Source organism: Lepidochelys olivacea, assembly GCF_965140295.1.
Source record: "Lepidochelys olivacea isolate rLepOli2 genome assembly, chromosome: 14".
Classification (NCBI taxonomy): Eukaryota; Metazoa; Chordata; order Testudines; family Cheloniidae; genus Lepidochelys; species Lepidochelys olivacea.
Genome location: NC_140424.1, coordinates 44,957,206 through 44,974,995, shown reverse-complemented (window position 1 = coordinate 44,974,995; position 17,790 = coordinate 44,957,206). Strand labels below are relative to the sequence as shown.

The 17,790-nt window shown below is 64.9% G+C and overlaps 1 protein-coding gene and 1 long non-coding RNA gene across 3 annotated transcripts; one reads left to right on the top strand and one right to left on the bottom strand.

Moving 5' to 3' along the window:
- Positions 1-2,731: 2,731 nt before the first annotated feature.
- LOC311530537 lies at positions 2,732-6,743 on the top strand. The gene is made up of 6 exons (XR_014714024.1): positions 2,732-2,837; positions 3,404-3,447; positions 4,984-5,030; positions 5,273-5,368; positions 5,946-5,991; positions 6,422-6,743. It is a non-coding gene; the product is annotated as an uncharacterized lncRNA (long non-coding RNA).
- A 7,825-nt stretch (positions 6,744-14,568) lies between these two features.
- Positions 14,569-17,391, bottom strand: APOM (apolipoprotein M). Of its 2 annotated transcripts, none has more exons than XM_084647004.1 (7): positions 17,190-17,391; positions 16,770-16,912; positions 16,147-16,220; positions 15,680-15,778; positions 15,443-15,541; positions 15,030-15,070; positions 14,569-14,698 (listed from the first exon to the last, which is right to left on the bottom strand). In XM_084647004.1, the coding sequence occupies exons 1-6, from the start codon at positions 17,301-17,303 to the stop codon at positions 15,045-15,047; spliced, it is 555 nt and encodes a 184-aa protein (XP_084503130.1). In that variant the 5' UTR covers positions 17,304-17,391; the 3' UTR covers positions 14,569-14,698; positions 15,030-15,044. The 2 variants fall into 2 exon arrangements, with proteins under 2 accessions (XP_084503130.1, XP_084503129.1); XM_084647003.1 differs by having other exon boundaries at positions 16,770-16,924; positions 17,190-17,390.
- Positions 17,392-17,790: the final 399 nt, after the last annotated feature.

Here is a 17,790-nt window from a genome sequence, read left to right as displayed (position 1 = left end):
CACCCACGGCCTCTCTGGGGCAGCGGCCAAGACTCCCCCTCGAGCGAGCCACGGGGATCCTGCCCCAGCCCGGAGCAGATACGGGGCCCGGGGTTCTCGCTCTGGCTGCAGCTGGGTGGTTTCAGGGGCTCTGCCGGCCACAGCCGGCCGGGGTCAGGCTGAATCTGAGCCAGGGCCGGACGCTGAAAAGGGGCTGTAGCTGGGTCGCTAAAATGTGCCACTGTCCAAGGGGCTTTTGTTCTTTTGCTCCCCCCCCCCCCCCGAGAGGCTCCCAGCAGCCTGGGAAAGGAAAGAAAAGAAAATCCAGGGGCACACGCCTGCTGGGGGAGCGGGCGAGGGGTTTGGGCCCAGAGAAGGGAATCGAGAGGGGCTATGGGGAGGGGAGACGCGGGTGAGTGGCAAGGGGGCTGGGGGAGAATAGGGGTGGGGCCCCTGTGAGCCCCACACGCTCCCCGCACCATGGGAGCCAGGATCTGGGGTGACCTGGCCCCTCTGCAGGGTCTGAGCCCTCTAGCTGCGTCCTCTCTGGAAGCCCCTTCAGGTAGGGGAAGGCTGCTCTCAAATCCCCCCTCTCTCCTCTCTGCGGCAGACGAAACAGCCCCAGTCCCCGCAGCCGCTCCTCGTTCGTCACGGGCCCCAGCCCCCCGATCATTTTCCTTGCCCTCCGCTGGACCCTCCAATTTGTCCACATCCCCTCCGTAGTGGGGCCCCCAAAACTGGACGCAACACCCCAGGTGTGGCCTCCCCAGGGCTGAACGGAGGGGAACCATCATGTCCCTCGATCTGCGGGCAACGCTCCTCCTAATCCCGCCCGCTTTGCCGTTGGCCTTCCTGGCACGAGGGCCCGCTGCTGACGCGGACCCGGCTTCGCCCACTGTCACCGCCAGGGCCGGTTCGGCAGCCCGGCTGCCGAGCCGCTCGGTCCCCCGCCTGGAGCGGGGCTGGGGATTCTTCCGTCCTAAGGGCAGGACGCGTGGCCCACCGTGGTAAATGGGTTGGGGTCCCCGCTCCAGGGAGCTGGGAATTGAGCCCCGATCTCCGGAGGCCAAGCTGAGAGCCTTCACCGCGGGGCCCGCCTTCGATTTCCCAGCCAGCCGCCTGTAACTCCTGGTGGAAAACGCCGGCATGGACGTGGCGGGCCGGGGGGCTCGGGGCAAAGTGACCAGGCTGGGCGGGAAAGATGCCCCGGCTGCGATGGGTTTGTCGGGCTGTGAAAGCGTCTCCCAAGGGGGTAGGGCTGGGAGCCCCGGGGCTGGGAACACGTCGGATGGGGCCCCGGGGCCAGGGCTGGAGGGAAGGATCCGGCCTTGGGATCGCACAGGGCGTGGGTGAGATGGGCCCGTCGGGGGATTTTCGTATGTCAGGTTTCTCTGGAACAAAGAACCGTCTGTGGATGGAGGGGGACTGCCAGGACGGCGGGAGAGTTTGGGGGCCAAGGCAGGGACGGGTGGTAAGGGGGCTGCGGGTCAGGAGTGAGGGGCACCGGCAGGGCCGAGGTGGGGGGCAGCCCAGGGCTGGGCTACGCTCTCTAATATGGGGTGCCCCCCTGTTCCTGGGCAGAGGAAATCCCAACACTGTTACCCCACCTGTCTGGTCACTACCCCACTACCCAGCATCTCCGACAGGGACACCCACATTCTGGGCTTTGTGGTGGGGAGTGTCCCGGACTGCAGCCCCCTCCCCCCGGGCTCTCGCGGCTCCGTACGGCCCCCGGGAGTCGCCCCCGCCAGCGATGGCCCTTCCTGGGGGTCCGCTCGGTCCCGCTGCCTCCCGCGACCGCCCCTCTGAGCCTCCAGCCACCTGCTCTGCCGGGGACCCCTCGGGGAGTCCCCTCGCTCCGGACCCCCAGGTTCCCCCAGAGGGAGCGTCGCCCCCCGATCGCCAGCCTGCAGGGCCTCTCCGCCAGCGTCACCCAGGGGGGTTAGTGAGCGTCTGGACCCAGCCCTGGCAGGTCCCAGGGGCTCAGGCCTGGCCAGTCTCAGCCCCGGCCAGCTGGGCCTGGCCCCGTCCCCTGGGGCTCCGGCTGCTCCTTGTCCCCCTTCCAGCCGAGCCCCCATGTCCCCTCCCCTGACAGACCCTCCTCGCCCTTTGTCTTCCGTCCCAGGCTGCTGGGGCCCCCCCTCTTCTCTCCTTTGTTCCCCCCGGCTGGACCCTGCTGCTGGGGGTGGGGCCTCCCGGTCACCCGTCTCTGGGTCCCCCATCTCCAGGTCGCTGTCTGGGGTCCTGGCTGCTGGGCGAGGTCACCCCTGGTCCCCGGCACCAACAACCCCCCTCCCCCGGCCACGTTGTTACACACGCAGCACAGGGGAAACTGAGGCGCGCACCGTGTTGCTGCGAAACACTGAGAAAATCCCCCACTTCCCGACAGGGGGCCCGGGGGGCTGCCCTCGGCCTGTTCTCCCAGGATCTGTGGGGCGAGGGCCGAGGGCGATGGGGGCAGTGGGTGAGGCCTGGTAGTCGGGCCCCCCCGAGTCGAGATTTTGGGTGTGCCCCCTTTCCCATGGGGGGGACTGGCTGGCTCAGGGGGCCCAATGGTGTATGAGGGGGGGAGGCCAGGAAGCCCCCTGCTACCTGCTCCTCATTCCCACCTCCCCTTAGAAACAGCCCCGCCCCTCGGGCTTCCGCCATCTTTGTTAAGGGCACCGCCTCCGCCATGTTGGATGAGGGCACGGGGGGGGGCGGCCGCGATCAGGCAGCGCCGAGGGCAGCCCGGGCCCGGGAAGGACCCGGCATAAATAGCCCCGCAGGGAGCGCACGTGTCTCTCTCTGCGCGGGCCCCGGCCGGAGCCATGGGGGGGCCGGACGCCTGGGTTCCCTGCCGCCGCTGGCCGGCCTGGGTGAGTCCCTGCCGGTGCCCCTCACTCCCGACCCGCAGCCCCTGCTCGGGGGGGGGCAGGACCCGTCTGTCCCCCCCAGATCAGGGGCAGGTCCGTGGCCGGGGGGGCTCAGATGAGGGTCTCCCGGGGGCCCCCGAGATCCGGTCAGAGGCTCCAGTGAGAACAAGGGGTTTGCCTCCAGCCCGCTCCAGAGACCGGGGGGTTAGAGCGGGTGGGCCCGGACTCCTGGGTCCCCTCTCGGCTCGGGGAGGGGAGTGGGGGCCGGTGGCTAGAGCAGGGGGGCTGGGGGCCCGGACTCCTGGGTCCCCTCTCGGCTGTGGGAGGGGAGTGGGGGCTGGTGGTTAGAGCAGGGGGGCTGGGAGCCCGGACTCCTGGGTCCCCTCTCGGCTCGGGGAGGGGAGTGGGGGCTGGTGGCTAGAGCAGGGGGGCTGGGGGCCCGGACTCCTGGGTCCCCTCTCGGCTGTGGGAGGGGAGTGGGGGCTGGTGGTTAGAGCAGGGGGGCTGGGAGCCCGGACTCCTGGGTTCTCTGCCTGGCAGGGGGTAAATGATCTGTTGCTGATTTGCAGGCGGCGGTGGAGTTGGCGATGAGGCCCCCCCCGGGGGCGTTTAGGTAAGTTCCTGCCCTGGCCCCTCGCTTCCAGCGGGGTCGGGTCCCCCCTTGCTCCTTCCCGGGGGGGCCGTTGCAATGATGAATCCGCTAGACTAGAGTCTCCGACCCCCAGTGACGATACGCAGCGCCCTGAGCAACGGCGCCCCTCAGTCCCGGCCCCCTGCCCCCCCGGCGCCCCGCTGGCGCCCCTCACTCCCGACCCGCAGCCCCCTGCCCCCCCCCCCAGCCCCGCCGGCGCCCCTCAGTCCCGGCCCCCTGCCCCCCCCCCAGCCCCGCCGGCGCCCCTCAGTCCCGGCCCCCTGCCCCCCCCAGCGCCCCCCCGGCGCCCCTCACTCCCGACCCCCTGCCCCCCCGGCGCCCCTCACTCCCGACCCACAGCCCCCTGCCCCGTCCCCCCTCACTCCCGGCCCCCTGCCCCCCCCAGCGCCCCTCACTCCCGGCCCCCTGCCCCCCCCAGCGCCCCTCACTCCCGGCCCCCTGCCCCCCCCGGCGCCCCTCACTCCCGGCCCCCTGCCCCCCCGGCGCCCCTCACTCCCGGCCCCCTGCCCCCCCGGCGCCCCTCACTCCCGACCCCCTGCCCCCCCGGCGCCCCTCACTCCCGACCCCCTGCCCCCCCGGCGCCCCTCACTCCCGACCCCCTGCCCCCCCGGCGCCCCTCACTCCCGACCCCCTGCCCCCCCGGCGCCCCTCACTCCCGACCCCCTGCCCCCCCGGCGCCCCTCACTCCCGACCCCCTGCCCCCCCGGCGCCCCTCACTCCCGACCCCCTGCCCCCCCGGCGCCCCTCACTCCCGACCCCCTGCCCCCCCGGCGCCCCTCACTCCCGACCCCCTGCCCCCCCGGCGCCCCTCACTCCCGACCCCCTGCCCCCCCGGCGCCCCTCACTCCCGACCCCCTGCCCCCCCGGCGCCCCTCACTCCCGACCCCCTGCCCCCCCGGCGCCCCTCACTCCCGACCCCCTGCCCCCCCGGCGCCCCTCACTCCCGACCCGCAGCCCTGGGCTGTACAAGTCAATATTTTCGTTAATGACTTGGCTAACGGAGCGGGAGGGTGATGAGCCGAGCTGGGGGGTTGCCAGCCCTTGGGAGTCGCAATGATTTTGACCCACTGGAGAATGGGTCTGAAGTCAGTCAGATGAAATTCAATGGAGACGACTGCGAAGTACGTCCCTTGGGAAGGGGAAAGGTGGAAACCCAGAACCCCGAGCCGGGCTAGGGGGCCATCCTGCCGGAAATACAACGGGTCACAAATAGGGGATGAGTCAACAGGGAGATACAGCGGGTGGGGTGGTCCCGGGAGGGTGGGGGGCGAGTCTGGGGAGGGACGGATGAGATCAGACCAGACTGGAGTCACTAATGATGGGAAATCAGGTGGGTCTGACCTGCTCCAGACTTGTGAGGGGGGGGGGCAGAACTCCTGGGTTCTCTCCCTGGCTTTGGGAGGGGAGTGGGGGCTGGGGGTTAGAGCGGGGGGGCTGGGAGCAGGACTTCTGGGTTCTCTGCCTGGCAGGGGGAAATGATCTGTTGGTGATTTGCAGGTGGTGGTGATGTGTCGACCTGGTGCTAAGGCCCCTGGGGCATCTGGGTAAGTCCCTGCTCTGGCCCCTCGCTCCCCGCCCCCCGCCTTGTCCCTGTGGGGCCCTTGCAATGATGATTCCGCTAGACTAGAGTCTCTGACCCCAGTGACGATATTCGCAGCGCCCTGAGCAGCGGTGCCCCTCCCTCCTGACCCGCAGCCCCCTGCCAGCCCAGCCCTGGGCTCCCCCTCAGTCCTGACCCGCAGCCCCCTGCTAGGACATTAACCCTCTCGCCTCTATTCCCCCCCAGCTGGATTCTTGCCCCATGTCTATCTCTGACATGAGCCCAGTGGGGTGAGACCCCTGGGGTCTCTGGATGGAGGGACCAGAACAGTGCGGTGGCAGGGTAAGGAGTGGGAAACCGGAGGGGGGGGCGCTCTCCCTGGCAGTCAGTGTTGGCCCCACTGCCCCAGGGCAGTGCTAGGGTCCTGTGCTGCAGGGAGTAGAGGGGTTGGGCTGGGTGGCCCTGATCCGGGGAGCAGGGGGTGACGATTTGTTCCTCGACAGGAGCTCCCAGCTCAAGGTTGGGATTCACATGAAATAACACAACTTAGACTGACCCTGCTCCCTTGGGGATCGGATCGGAGGGGTGGGGTGGGGAGATTGGTAACATGGGGTGGCCAGAACCTATCTGTCCTGAGCTAATGGGGGTCCCCCCACCCCAGGGCCTGGCTGGCTGGATCTGACCCTGAGGTCTCCAGATTGGATCGGAGTGTCTAATGACAACCCAGCCTGCTCCAGAGACCTGTGGGGTTGTAGTGGGTTGGGTGTGTCTGGGAGCCAGGATGCCTGGGTTCTCACCCTGGCTCTGGGAGAGGAGTGGGGTCTAGTGGTTACAGCAGGGGAAAGGGGGGCTAGGAGCCAGGACTTCTGGGTTTTTTCTCCTGCAGTGGGACATAACTCACCTGTTTGGTGACTTGCAGATACTGTGACACTTGGACTCAGCAAGGAGGCTCCTGGGGTGTCTGGGTAAGTCCTTCCCCTGGGCTGCTGCTCCTAGTTGGGTCGGGCCTCCTCCCAGTCTTGTTCCCTGGGCTGCCGTTGTGGTGACGAATCCGCTAGACTAGAGTCTCTGATCCCAGTGACAACCCTTGCAGGGCCCTGAGCAACGGCCCCCACCAGGCCTTCTGGGGCCCACTGCCAGCCCATCCCTGGGCCCCTCGCCAGGACTGCTTGTGCCCCCCTCACTCCTGACCTGCAGCCCCAATTCCAGAATCCTTGGCACATCCCAGTGTCCCCCTCTCTCATGTCCCAAAGCCTGGAGTTTGGCCTGACTTCGCTCAGGTTCATGAGGCCTGAATCGTGGCTCAGGGGGTCCTGCCTGTTCTCCTGGGGGGACTGAAAAGCCTTGATATAAAAACATTGATTTTAATCAACTTTTACATTTGTACTTCCTTAGTTTTCCAAGGAAAGGTGCTTGCTGGATTTCGGCTTTGGTTACTCACCAGCACCCCCTCTGGCTGCGACGGAGACTGGAAGCCAGGGCCCTGCTCGGTGGGTGATGGGACAGGCTGCTGGACTGAACAATGGATGGGGAAGTGAAAGGAGAAGTGGGGCGACTGCACAGCCCAGGCCTGCCTCACTGTTCAGTGCGGACAGGAGCCAGGGGCTGCGGATTGGGAGTGAGGGGCACCCCAAGCATCTTGCAGGGGAAGGACTTGAGCCTGGGGGTGTCACGTAAAGAACAGGGATGTTGCCTTAATAAACAGTCCTGGAACAAATTGAGTCTTTTCCTTTCCCTTGTGGGGGCTGGTTCCGTGGGGTCCGTTCCTCACCCAGCTTGGGGAGGCGGCTGGCTCTGGGGGGGGGGGGGGGGGCAGGGGTAAGGGGGCTCCTTCTGTGGGGCTGGTTCCTCACCCGGCCCGGGGAGGCGGCTGGCTGGGGGTGGGGGGCGCAGGGGGCTGGCTCCGTGGGGCTGGTTCCTCACCCGGCCCGGGGAGGCGGCTGGCTGGGGGTGGGGGGGGCAGGGGGCTGGCTCTGTGGGGCTGGTTCCTCACCCGGCCCGGGGAGGCGGCTGGCTCTGGGGGGGGGGGGCAGGGGTAAGGGGGCTCCGTGGGGCTGGTTCCTCACCTGGCCCGGGGAGGTGGCTGGCTGGGGGTGGGGGGGGCAGGGGGCTGGCTCTGTGGGGCTGGTTCCTCACCCGGCCCGGGGAGGCGGCTGGCTCTGGGGGGGGGGGCAGGGGTAAGGGGGCTCCGTGGGGCTGGTTCCTCACCTGGCCCGGGGAGGCGGCTGGCTCTGGGGGGGGGGGGCAGGGGTAAGGGGGCTCCGTGGGGCTGGTTCCTCACCCGGCCCGGGGAGGCGGCTGGCTCTTGGGGGGCAGGGGGCTGGTTTTACAGGGGTCACCTGCCTGTGGCTGGCGCTGGGGGGGTGGGTCCGGCGGGGGGTTAAGTTCTGGGGCCCCTGAGTTGGGGCGGGGGGGCTGGGGGGAGCCACTTGGGGCAGCCTATGACCCCTGCCCTTTAACCCCTTGTGACTTGTTGACCTCTGACCCTTCAGCTGCTCAGGGAGGGGCCCTGGGATTACCTCGGGGCACTCCCACTTCCTGTCCCCGGGGGTCCGTTTCCGGTCTGATCAGGTCGTTTCCGGTACGCGGGCAAAATTCACGCTGACTTCCGGTGCAGCGTGTTGACGTCAGTCTCCGCCGTGGGCGGGCTCCGCGCCCTACTTCCGGTGCGGTCGTGATACGCCCTGGCTGGGGGCTCTGCTCACCCTGGCAACGCTAACCTCTGCTTTCCTCCGACTGAGCATGCGCCCCCGCGGGAGGGCCCCGTCCCTGCTCTCCCCCTCCCGTGGGGGAGTGGGGCTGCCCGTGGCGAACGCCTGAGCCGCTCCCGCCGTGCGGGGCTTGCGCTGCTGTCCGGGCTCCCCGCTTCCGCAGAGTTCCCCTGGCTCATCCCGCGTGGATCGGCGTGTCTGCTTCTTCGGAGCCGGCCGGCGACGGAGTGACTGGGTCCCTCTGGGTCATAATCCGAGCAGGCACTTAGCAGTCAGCTACATGGACAAGAAGGACCCCTATGGGGGCTTCCCGCGGTCGCACATGCGTATTGGAGGCAGTAGGAGCCATGTTTGCTAAGGGCAGCCCTTTCAAATAATAGAGGAGCGAAGCCGGGGTGCGCAGCCATCTTGGAGGTGGGCTGCGGATAGACCGGTTCCCATTGGTTTCCCGGGCAACCCCGACCGCCATCTTTGTTTAGGGCAAAATCTGGCGGCTCCGATGAGGTGAATCTAGGTCGGTAGCCATTTTGGATGTGGTTGATGGGGCGCTTTTCTCCCTTATACCTAATGGCGCAGCCGCCCCCCTCCGCCATCTTTGTTGTGGGTAAAGAGACTGGCAGCCTGTTAGGGCCAGAGGGTCTGTTCAGGGCCCAGGGCTGCCCCCAGTTCTTTAGTTATTGTTGCGTCTGCCCTGTCCTGTAGGCGGGGAGAGAACCCAGGAGTCCTGGCTCCCAGCCCCCCACCCTGCTCTGACCCACCAGGCCCCGCTCCCCTCCCAGAGCCAGGGAGAGAACCCAGGAGTCCTGGCTCCCAGCCCCCCCGCCCCTGCTCTGACCCACCAGGCCCCGCTCCCCTCCCAGAGCCAGGGAGAGAACCCAGGAGTCCTGGCTCCCAGCCCCCCCGCCCCTGCTCTGACCCACCAGGCCCCGCTCCCCTCCCAGAGCCAGGGAGAGAACCCAGGAGTCCTGGCTCCCAGCCCCCCCGCCCCTGCTCTGACCCACCAGGCCCCGCTCCCCTCCCAGAGCCAGGGAGAGAACCCAGGAGTCCTGGCTCCCAGCCCCCCCGCCCCTGCTCTGACCCACCAGGCCCCGCTCCCCTCCCAGAGCCAGGGAGAGAACCCAGGAGTCCTGGCTCCCAGCCCCCCCGCCCCTGCTCTGACCCACCAGGCCCCGCTCCCCTCCCAGAGCCAGGGAGAGAACCCAGGAGTCCTGGCTCCCAGCCCCCAACCTCTAACCACGAGCCCCCCCCTTAGCTTGGGGGAGAACCCAGGCGTCCGGGCTCCCGTCCCCCAGACCCCACTGCCCTTCCCAGAGCCAGGAGAGAACCCAGGAGTCCTGGCTCCCAGCCCCGCCCTGCTCTAACCGCCAGCCCCGCCTCCCTGAGCCGGGAGAGAACCCAGGCGTCCGGGCTCCCCAGAGGCCCCACCCCTTGCCGGGGGAGTCCCTGCCCAATCCGGTCCTTCCTGAAACCCGACCAGCTGCTGGATTTTTCCCCCATCTCGGGCTGGGCTCGGAGCCTTTTCCCCTCCCTGCCACGCTCCCGGGCCCGCAGCCCCCCCGCAGCGGGGTCCCCCCCACTTAGGGGGTGCTCGGTGCCCCAGGACCCAGCAGCGGGGCCCCGCCTGCGAGGCCGGCCGGGAGCAGCCATGGAGCGAGATTTCCCGGGGACCCCCCCGCCCCCGCAGGTCAGAGAGAGCTGAAAAGCGGGGGGAGCGAGGCAGGATTTTGGGGGTGCCACTTCCCCCACCGTGGGGAGTTTGGGGGTGAAATCCACCCGCTTTGCTGTTTTGTGGGGGCAGGGAGTTTGGGGGTACCCCAACCAGCGATCGTGTGGGTGGGTGTTTCGGGGATCCCTCTTTCGGGGTGTACCCCCCCTCTGCCGGAACAAGCAGGGAGGATGGGGCTTTGAAGGGAATCAGCGGGCGTTTCAGGGTGGGCTGGATATTTTGGGGGGTGCGAACCTCTGCTGCCCTCCCTGACAATGTGGGGATGAAATTGACCCGCTGGTGTTTTGGGGGTGCTTTCCCTGCCAGAACCGGGGTGATACTGTGGGGTAAAGTAGCTGGCATTTCAGGGTGAGCTCGCTATTTCGGGGGTGTTCCCCCCCCAATCCGTGGCCATATGGGGTGAAATCAGCCCGCTGGTATTTGCGGGGGGAGCAGCACTTTTGGGGTGTCTTCTGCCACCGGCACAGAGAAATAGAGACTAAACTTCATGGGATTTGTCTGTCAGAGGATCAATATTTCGGGGTGCGAAGCACCATTACACGTGGCAACCGGTGCGCCTGACCAGCGCGGATTGCTAGAGTTTGGGGTACAGTGTTTGGGAGGGTGACCTCACCCGCACTGACAAGGTCGGGGTGAAATTAATCAGCTGGGGTGCGCTGTAAGGGGCTGAGATTTTTCTAAGGATTTTTACTGTTCAGAGACGGGGTAAAAATGTCGGGGTGCAGGAACCGTGCTGTGATCTGCTCTTAATGAGGATGAGCCTGTTTCAGGGGCGCAGCATTTGGGGATGTCTTATTTCTGCTGTGAGCAGAATTGGTGTAGGACAAAGGAGAAGTATTTTGGGGTGTATCAGTCCTGCTGCGACTGGATCCTAACAAGGATTTGTCTGTTTCAGGGGGACCAGTGATACTGGGGTGACCCAGCACTGAGGATGTGAGCCTGAAACAAACCAGCTGCTGTATCTTTCAGGGGACCGAGAATTTCGGGGGTTTCCTGCCCCAGAGAGTCAGGGGAGTGAAACTGATGAAGATCGCTATTTTTCGAAGGGTCGGTATTTTGCTGCGGGTGGACAGTTCTTGCCGGCAGAAGAGACATGCTGGGGTAGATTGAACTGCCCGGTGTGTGTTTTGGGGGGCCCCAGCACTTTGGGGTGAATTAGCACCATTTCCAGTGGATACAACTCAGGGGTGAAATTAACAAGGAGCCATATTTTTGGAGGTGTCCCAGCTCTGCCCCCAGCCCAGAGAACTCAGGGGGCGAAATCAACAAGGATTTGTCTCTGTTGGTTGAAGGGATATTTTGGGGTTCTGTTAGCCCTGGCGCCGGCAGATAGAATTGGACCTTGACAACACACATCCAGATTGGCTAAGGGACCAGTATTTTGGGGTGAAGGACCCCAGGCTCAGCAGAGACAACTGAGGGAGTGAAACTTACGAAGATTCAGATCTTTGGGTGACAGCAACTGCCAGGGGGACTGAAATTAACCCAGACACGGAGGAAATTCGTGGCTATTGTGGGGTGAAGGGTTTCCGATACCGCAAAATCAAGGAGCTGGCGTCTGGTTCTGGGGAGCAGCACGGGACCCTGACCTAACCAGGTTTTTGTGGAAGCCGGCTTCAGAGGGGAAAACGCCCCAGAGAGAGTTTAGGGGAGGCCGGTGCGTTGGAGAGGGGAGCTGGCTAGTCCCCCAAGGTCTGGACCCCTCTCACTGCTCCCTCCGTCCCCTCACACCCCAGTGCTGATTTTATTTGGGGTGCTGGATTCTCGCCGGTTTCCTCCCATGTCCCTAAACAGAGCCAAGGCCTGGCTGACAAAACTCCCCTGGTGGGGGCGTGCGGCAGGAAAAGAGGGTGGGCCGACGGAGGCCCCCGAGAAATCCCAGTGGTGGGGTGCCCGGCGCCTCCTGGCTCTGATCGGATGGGGACGCGCCAGGGATCCGGGCCCCGCCCCGGGAGAGGGCCTCTTCTCTAGAATCTCACAGGTCCCTCAGTATCTGTCCCCCAACCAGCCGTCGCCTGACGTCCCGGAGCATTTCCAGATCTGTTTCAACTTTGCCCGGCACCTGTTTGATCTCTGCGTGGTGACTCTGCTCTGTGCCTGCTCCCCGGCTTTCCGGCTGCTCCTGGATATTTTGGGGTTCAGGGGCCCCCTGAAAGTCTGGCTCCACGGTCTGGCCACCTTCCTTGTCACCACCTACGGGATGTACCTGGCGCTGTGGCTGGTCCAGAAATATCTGCTGCAGTTCGCTTGCCTCTACGGCTTCCTGCAGACCCTGGTGCTGTGCGTGAGTATCCGGGCTGCCGAGGAGGAGGAGGAGAGCGGGGGCGTCCCGGGGGGAGTGGACCCTGGCGGCGGGGCAGAGGCAGAGAGGACGGAGTGACGGCCCCGCCCATCCACCTCGCACCTCTGCAATAAACCACAAGGTCACCAGCGTCTGGGGGTGTGTGCAAGGACCGAGCTCCGCCCACTTTCCACGTGGAGACACGAGACTCCGCCCCCTGGCACTGTGGGGGTGAGGGCACCAGGACTTGGGTACAGAGACACGAGCCTCCACCCCCTGGGACTTGTGAGAGGGGGCGGGGGAGTGGCTGGCTCAGGAGTGTGTGGGGGGGTGTCAAAACCACCGCAGGGAAGGAACCAATCAGAACTGCTGGGATCCCGCCAAGCTGCAGGTGGATCTGCGGGGGAGGGGGAAGCGGATCGGAACCACTCTGGGTCAGGGAGGGCGAAGGGATTTGGGACCACAGGGAAGGGAGAAATGGGGGGGGGTATCCGGGGGCTCAGAACCAAGGGAGTGGAGCTAGCTGAGCCGTGGGAGGAGGGATTCTGTGGGGGGTGGGGTGGGGTCTCTTCTTAGCAATAACCCCTTTCCTTGGTGGCGGATGCCAGGGGAGGGGACCCCCGGGGAGGGGTCTGACAATGGAGATGTGGGGGGTGAGAGGGAGAGAACATGACAGAGGGAGTGGGGAGGTCTAGACCCCCCGCCCCACATCCCGGGCTCCCAGCTGGGGTGATCCCATGTTCCCGCTCTAGAACGATCTACGACATGACTTGGGTCTCCCAGCTCAGGTGTGGTGGGGATAGACACCGTCACCCTCTTGTAGACCAGCCCCCCACCCCATCGCTTCTAATCTTGCTGCTGATCTAGAGTGAACACCATCACCGTGGTGACGTTATCTAGAACTGACCGCCGCAGCCAGCCTTCAGGGCATGTGCTGTGGTCTTTAAGGAACACTACATCCCATCCCTACGCCAAAGTGATCTAGAACAAGCCAGATGGGAAATACAAGGCATGATTCAAAACTTTGGTGACCAATCTAGAAACAAGAGGTGCCGGTGATAGTCTAGAACGTGTCACCAACCCTACCGGCACTACGTGCTACTGGGACAGGCCAGTACACGATCTAGACCCTGCTGTTATAATCTAGAGCTTCTCCTGAGGGAGGCCTGCTGGTCTGGAGGCTAGAGCCAGTCCCTGTGGGAAGCCTCTGGCATCTGACCTAGAAAAGACCTCTGGTCTCTGCCTCTTTGCCATCAGCCATCACACAAGCTCTAGAACTAAGCCCCTATTTGACACAGTCTAGAGCAACCCCAAGTGCCCGCTTTGGCACACAATCCAGAGTGAGCCCCCTATCTCTGGGGTACACTCCGTCTCCTTGTGACGATTCTCACCAGCAGCCCCCTGTCGCTCTGCAATCTAGAACGAACCCTCCGGCTCCTGGATGTGATCTAGAAGGTCCACCCCCCTTGCCTTGTGTTCTAGCCCGTGCACTCGCTGCTGAGATACCATCTATTGCAGCCCCCAGTACCTCCCTCTGTGATCTACACCGCTCCAGAGACCCGGTGTGATCTAGAACATGCTCTGGAACACAGTCCAGAACCCTATCCCTCTTTGTGCTAAAATCTAGAGCACCCTCAGCCGTGCCCAGAAATGCCCTAGAATGAGCCTTAGGGTCTGGAGTCTACAGGAAGCTCCCTTCTACCATGCATGATCTAGAACAACTTTCCCACCATCCCTGCTCTTCCACCAGATTCTGGAAGAAACCCACCCCCCAAACCCACCCAGCATAGGGACAATCTAGCATGACCTACCCTGCACCCAACCCGAGACCGGTTTCCTGCTGTCTTTTCTCTGCAGCATGGTGCTAGACAATAATTCCTTGCACTCTCCAGATCACCCTGATCTAGAACGTCTCTGATCCAGAACACAGTTGAAAGGAGATTTGAGTTGAGAAAAGACTTTGTACGTGATCCTGCCCTGTTCACCTGACTGACCTCCTCCTCCAGGCCCCTCAATCCATGCCTGCAACCCCCCCAGCTCTGCCCCAAATCCAGTCTGTGGGGTCTAGATCAGCATCTATGGTGTGGGGCAGGGGCATTGGAGGCGGGTCCCCCTGCGGGGTTTGCTGCACCATCTCCTGGGCAGGAGGATCGGACCTGAACTTGCTCTGCTCTGGAGCAGCACGGGAGCAGGGGGGGACGGATGGAAATCTGTGACCTTTATCTGTGGATCAATCCAGACCAGCGCTCGAGAGCTGATTCCAGAGCCCGGCTTCCACGCTGGGTTTTAAACCTGTGTTTTATTTAAATAAAATGGAAAATTTGACAGTCAACGAGTGGCCGGCCTGGAATGGTTTTCTTATGTGGCCCGACCGAGACTGCCCCCCACCATTCCATCACACGGACTCTCTGACCTAGATGGGGGACCCCACTTTGCACAGAGCCCCAGACAGAGCTGAGGGCCCCGTCGCACCAGGCACTGCACAGACAGATCGTGAGAGACCGTCCCTGCCCTGGGGTGTTCGGAGGGTCCACGAAGTCCGGATCATTCGTCCCATTTAACAAATGGGGAAACTGAGGCCCAACGGAAGATGAGAATTTCCCAACATTACACGGGAAAGATGTTTCCTTTAAGTAAGGATCAAATAACCCCAGGGAGTGCAGTAGAATATACCAGTCTGGCCCTTCCCCCCACAGCTCTGCCGGCCCCCCTCACTCCTGACCCGCAGCCCCCTGCCAGCCCAGCCCAGCCCTGGGCTCCCCCCACCACTGGCCACGCCCCATGTGTCCGTGGGTCCAAACCAGTGCTTAGGGACACGTTGTCATAGATGCGGCAGGATCAGGATTTATTTGACAGGCTCTGCGGAAATGGGATTTCTTCCTCCAGGTGAATGAGGGGGTCAGTCTTCGGGGGGGCCGTTTCCTCAGGGGGGCCAGTCGCAGCAGCTTGGGGGGCTGGCAGAGGGGCAGGAAAGAAACAGAGAAAGGCCTGAGATGGAAAACCGTCTGAGCCTTCAAACAATGTCAATTTCAGCGTCCGATGGGAAACACGGGCCCCGCAGAGTGCCCCCGAGTTGGCGGGGTGGGGGAGACCCAGAAGATCTGTCCCCACAAACCTCAATCCCAGCCACTACCACCCCCACCAGATATGGGGAGTTGGTCATTGGAGGCCTGGCCAGGGGAGGGGGGGGAAATCTGGCTGAGACGTGGTGCACTCCAGCCAGGTCAGGGGGTGTGGGGCCCCGGGAAGGGCAGGGAATGGGGGGGGCCCTAGGGCTCAGCTCACCTGGCAGTGGGTCAATCAGGAATCCTGAAGCTGGCAGGTGTCTAGGGGGCAGAGAAGAGGGAGAGAGTTGGGGGTGTGTGTGTGGGGAGGGATCACCCCGTGGGGAGGGGAGAGAGATTTCTGGGTGGGGTTGTGTGTCAGTGAGCATTTTGGTGACCCAATAACCTACCCCCAATTCTCTTCCATGCCCCCCAAACCTACCCCTCCCCCAACACCTGCCCAACCCTCTCCTGACCCCCCAAACCTCCCCCACAACTTCCCTTCTTCCCAGCGCCTCCCAAACCCCTTCCCCCAAATCTACCCCGCCAAACCTCCTCCCTCTCCCAACCCACCCCCTTCCCCCAAAGCTAATCCCACTGGCCGATGGGGTGGGGAGTGACCCCCCCCAAAGGCCCCACTCATCCGGGTGTTACCTTGGCTGCGGGGGATAAGCAGGAATTCTTCCATGTCCAGGCAGTAGGCTTGGTTCCGGAAATCCTCAATGCACTCATCGGCCAGGTGGGGGGTGCGGGCTGGGGGACAGGGAGAGACACCTCAGAACTGGGAGAGAACCCAGGAGTCCTGGCTCCCAGCCCCCCGGCTCTCACCACCAGCCCCCGTGCCCCTCCCGGAGTCAGGGAGAGAACCCAGGAGTCCGGGTCCCCGCTTACAGTACAGCAGGATCCTTTGATAGTCTCGGTCGCTTTCCTGGACAATGATGGTGTCTGGACACTTGCTGGAGAACAGCTCGGTTCTCATCCCGGGCCGGCCTGTGAGGGGGGAGACAGAGCCAGGAGCTGGGGGCTGCAGGTCAGGAGTGAGGGGCTCCGGCAGAGCTTGCAGGGGGCCCAGGGCTGGGCTAGCGGGGGCTGTGGGTCGGGAGTGAGGGGCACCGGCAGAGCTGGGTGGGACAGGGCTGGCAGGGGCTGCGGGTCGGGAATGAGGGGCACTAGGGGGGCAGGGCTGGGCTAGCAGGGGCTGCGGGTCGGGAGTGAGGGGCACCGGCAGAGCTGGGGGGGACCCAGGGCTGGGCTGGCAGGGGGCTGCGGTCGGGAGTGAGGGGCACCGGCAGAGCTGGGGGGAGCCCAGGGCTGGGCTGGCAGGGGGCTGTGGGTCGGGAGTGAGGGGCACCACTCACCTTCTGTGGCCAGGTCCGTGCTCCCTTCCTTAAGCAGATAAATCCATGATCTGGGCACGCAGGCCCCTGATTTCCTGGGCGGGAGAAGGGGGGGCGGTCAGCTGGAGGGGACTTTGGGGAGCAGGTGGAGGGGGGTGGCTGGACACTGGGGCATGGGGGGTCGTGGGTGGAGGGGCCACTGAGTATCCCGTCTGACAAGCTGCCAGCCCCATGCCCTCAGCCATGCCCAGAGCCCCACAGAGGGGCCCGAGCCCCCCCCACCGATGGCCGTAAACCGATTTGGGGCAAGCTGCCAGGCTCATCCTGCTGAGAACCACCCAATGGGGGTTGTGGCCCCTCGGAGATCGGGTCCAAGGCCTTCCCCACCCCGTGTCTGGCGTCCGCATGGCCTGGGGTGGGTGGGGAACAGCTGGCCGGGACGATGCGCAGAGATACCCCACGGCCACCCCTCCCACCCCCCGGGGGCCTTCAGAGGGAGAGAAGCAAAATCCCTAGAAAAGGGGGGGGGGATCCCTTCCTGACCCCACCAGTGAGACCCTGAAGCCTGAGCGTTGGGCACGGCCATTGGGGCGCACCCTGGAGTGGGGGGGCTGGAGGGGGTTGGGGGGCCGGGCCCCACTCACAGGCGGAGGGCGGCGCGGAGCTGCAGACGCTGGGGCTGGGGGCTCTGCCCCATGTGGAAGACGGAGCTGTCGGTGCCCGCGAAGGTCTCCAGGGCCGCAGGGGTGGCTGCTGCTCCAGAAATGAAGTGCCAGGTGCCCAGGTACTGCCAGGGGAACTGTGGGGCGTCAGGGTCTTGCAGAGCCCCCCCCCAGAGCCCCGCCCAGCCGCCCCCCTGCACCCTCCCCCACAGAGACCCAAGCACCGGCTAGGGAACCCCACACCCTTCTCTGCCTCCCAGGGGTCCCCAAGCCCGATCCCCACATGAACCCCGCCTTCCCCTGAGTCCCCCCCAACCTTCACTGCCCCCACCCCTGGGGATCCCCAGACACCCTGATCCTGGGGAGGGGTTTTCCCCCGGCCCATGCCCCAGTGCTAGCTACCTGGTCCCCGTCCAGCCTGCTGGCTGGCAGTGGGGCTGGGGGGGTGCATGGGCTCAGGGCGCTGATCAGGGCCCCGTACAGGTACAGCAGGTAAGACCAGGTGCGGTGGAGCATGGCGGGTGGGGGCCGGGTTCGGGTTCGGGGCTGTCTGCCGGCCCTTGTCCCTCTGGCCAGCTCACCTTTGCCCTTCCGCCGCCCACGTTAATCAGTAACTCGAGGGAGTCCAGAGTCCCGTGGATGGGAGCAACCCCACGCCCGCTGGGCCAGGGGCGGCCCTACGGCATACAGCGCTGTGTGGGAGGGGCTCTGGGGGCCTCCAGGAGATCCAACAATAACGGGCGGGAGGGGAGGCGGGGATGGAGCTTGCAGGAGACCTTGCAGGAACAGGGCCTGCAGCTTACATGAGACCCTACAATAATAAACCAGTGTGGGTAGCTGGGTGTTTGCAAGGGACCCCCTCCCCGCAAGCACACTGAGCCTCAGGAGACCCTATAATAACAAGAAGGGGGCGGGCGGCTGATGCTTGTGAGGGACCCTACAATAACAAACCGGTGTGGATAGCTCTGTGTTTCCAGAAGCCGCTCCAAGAACAGGGCTGCCG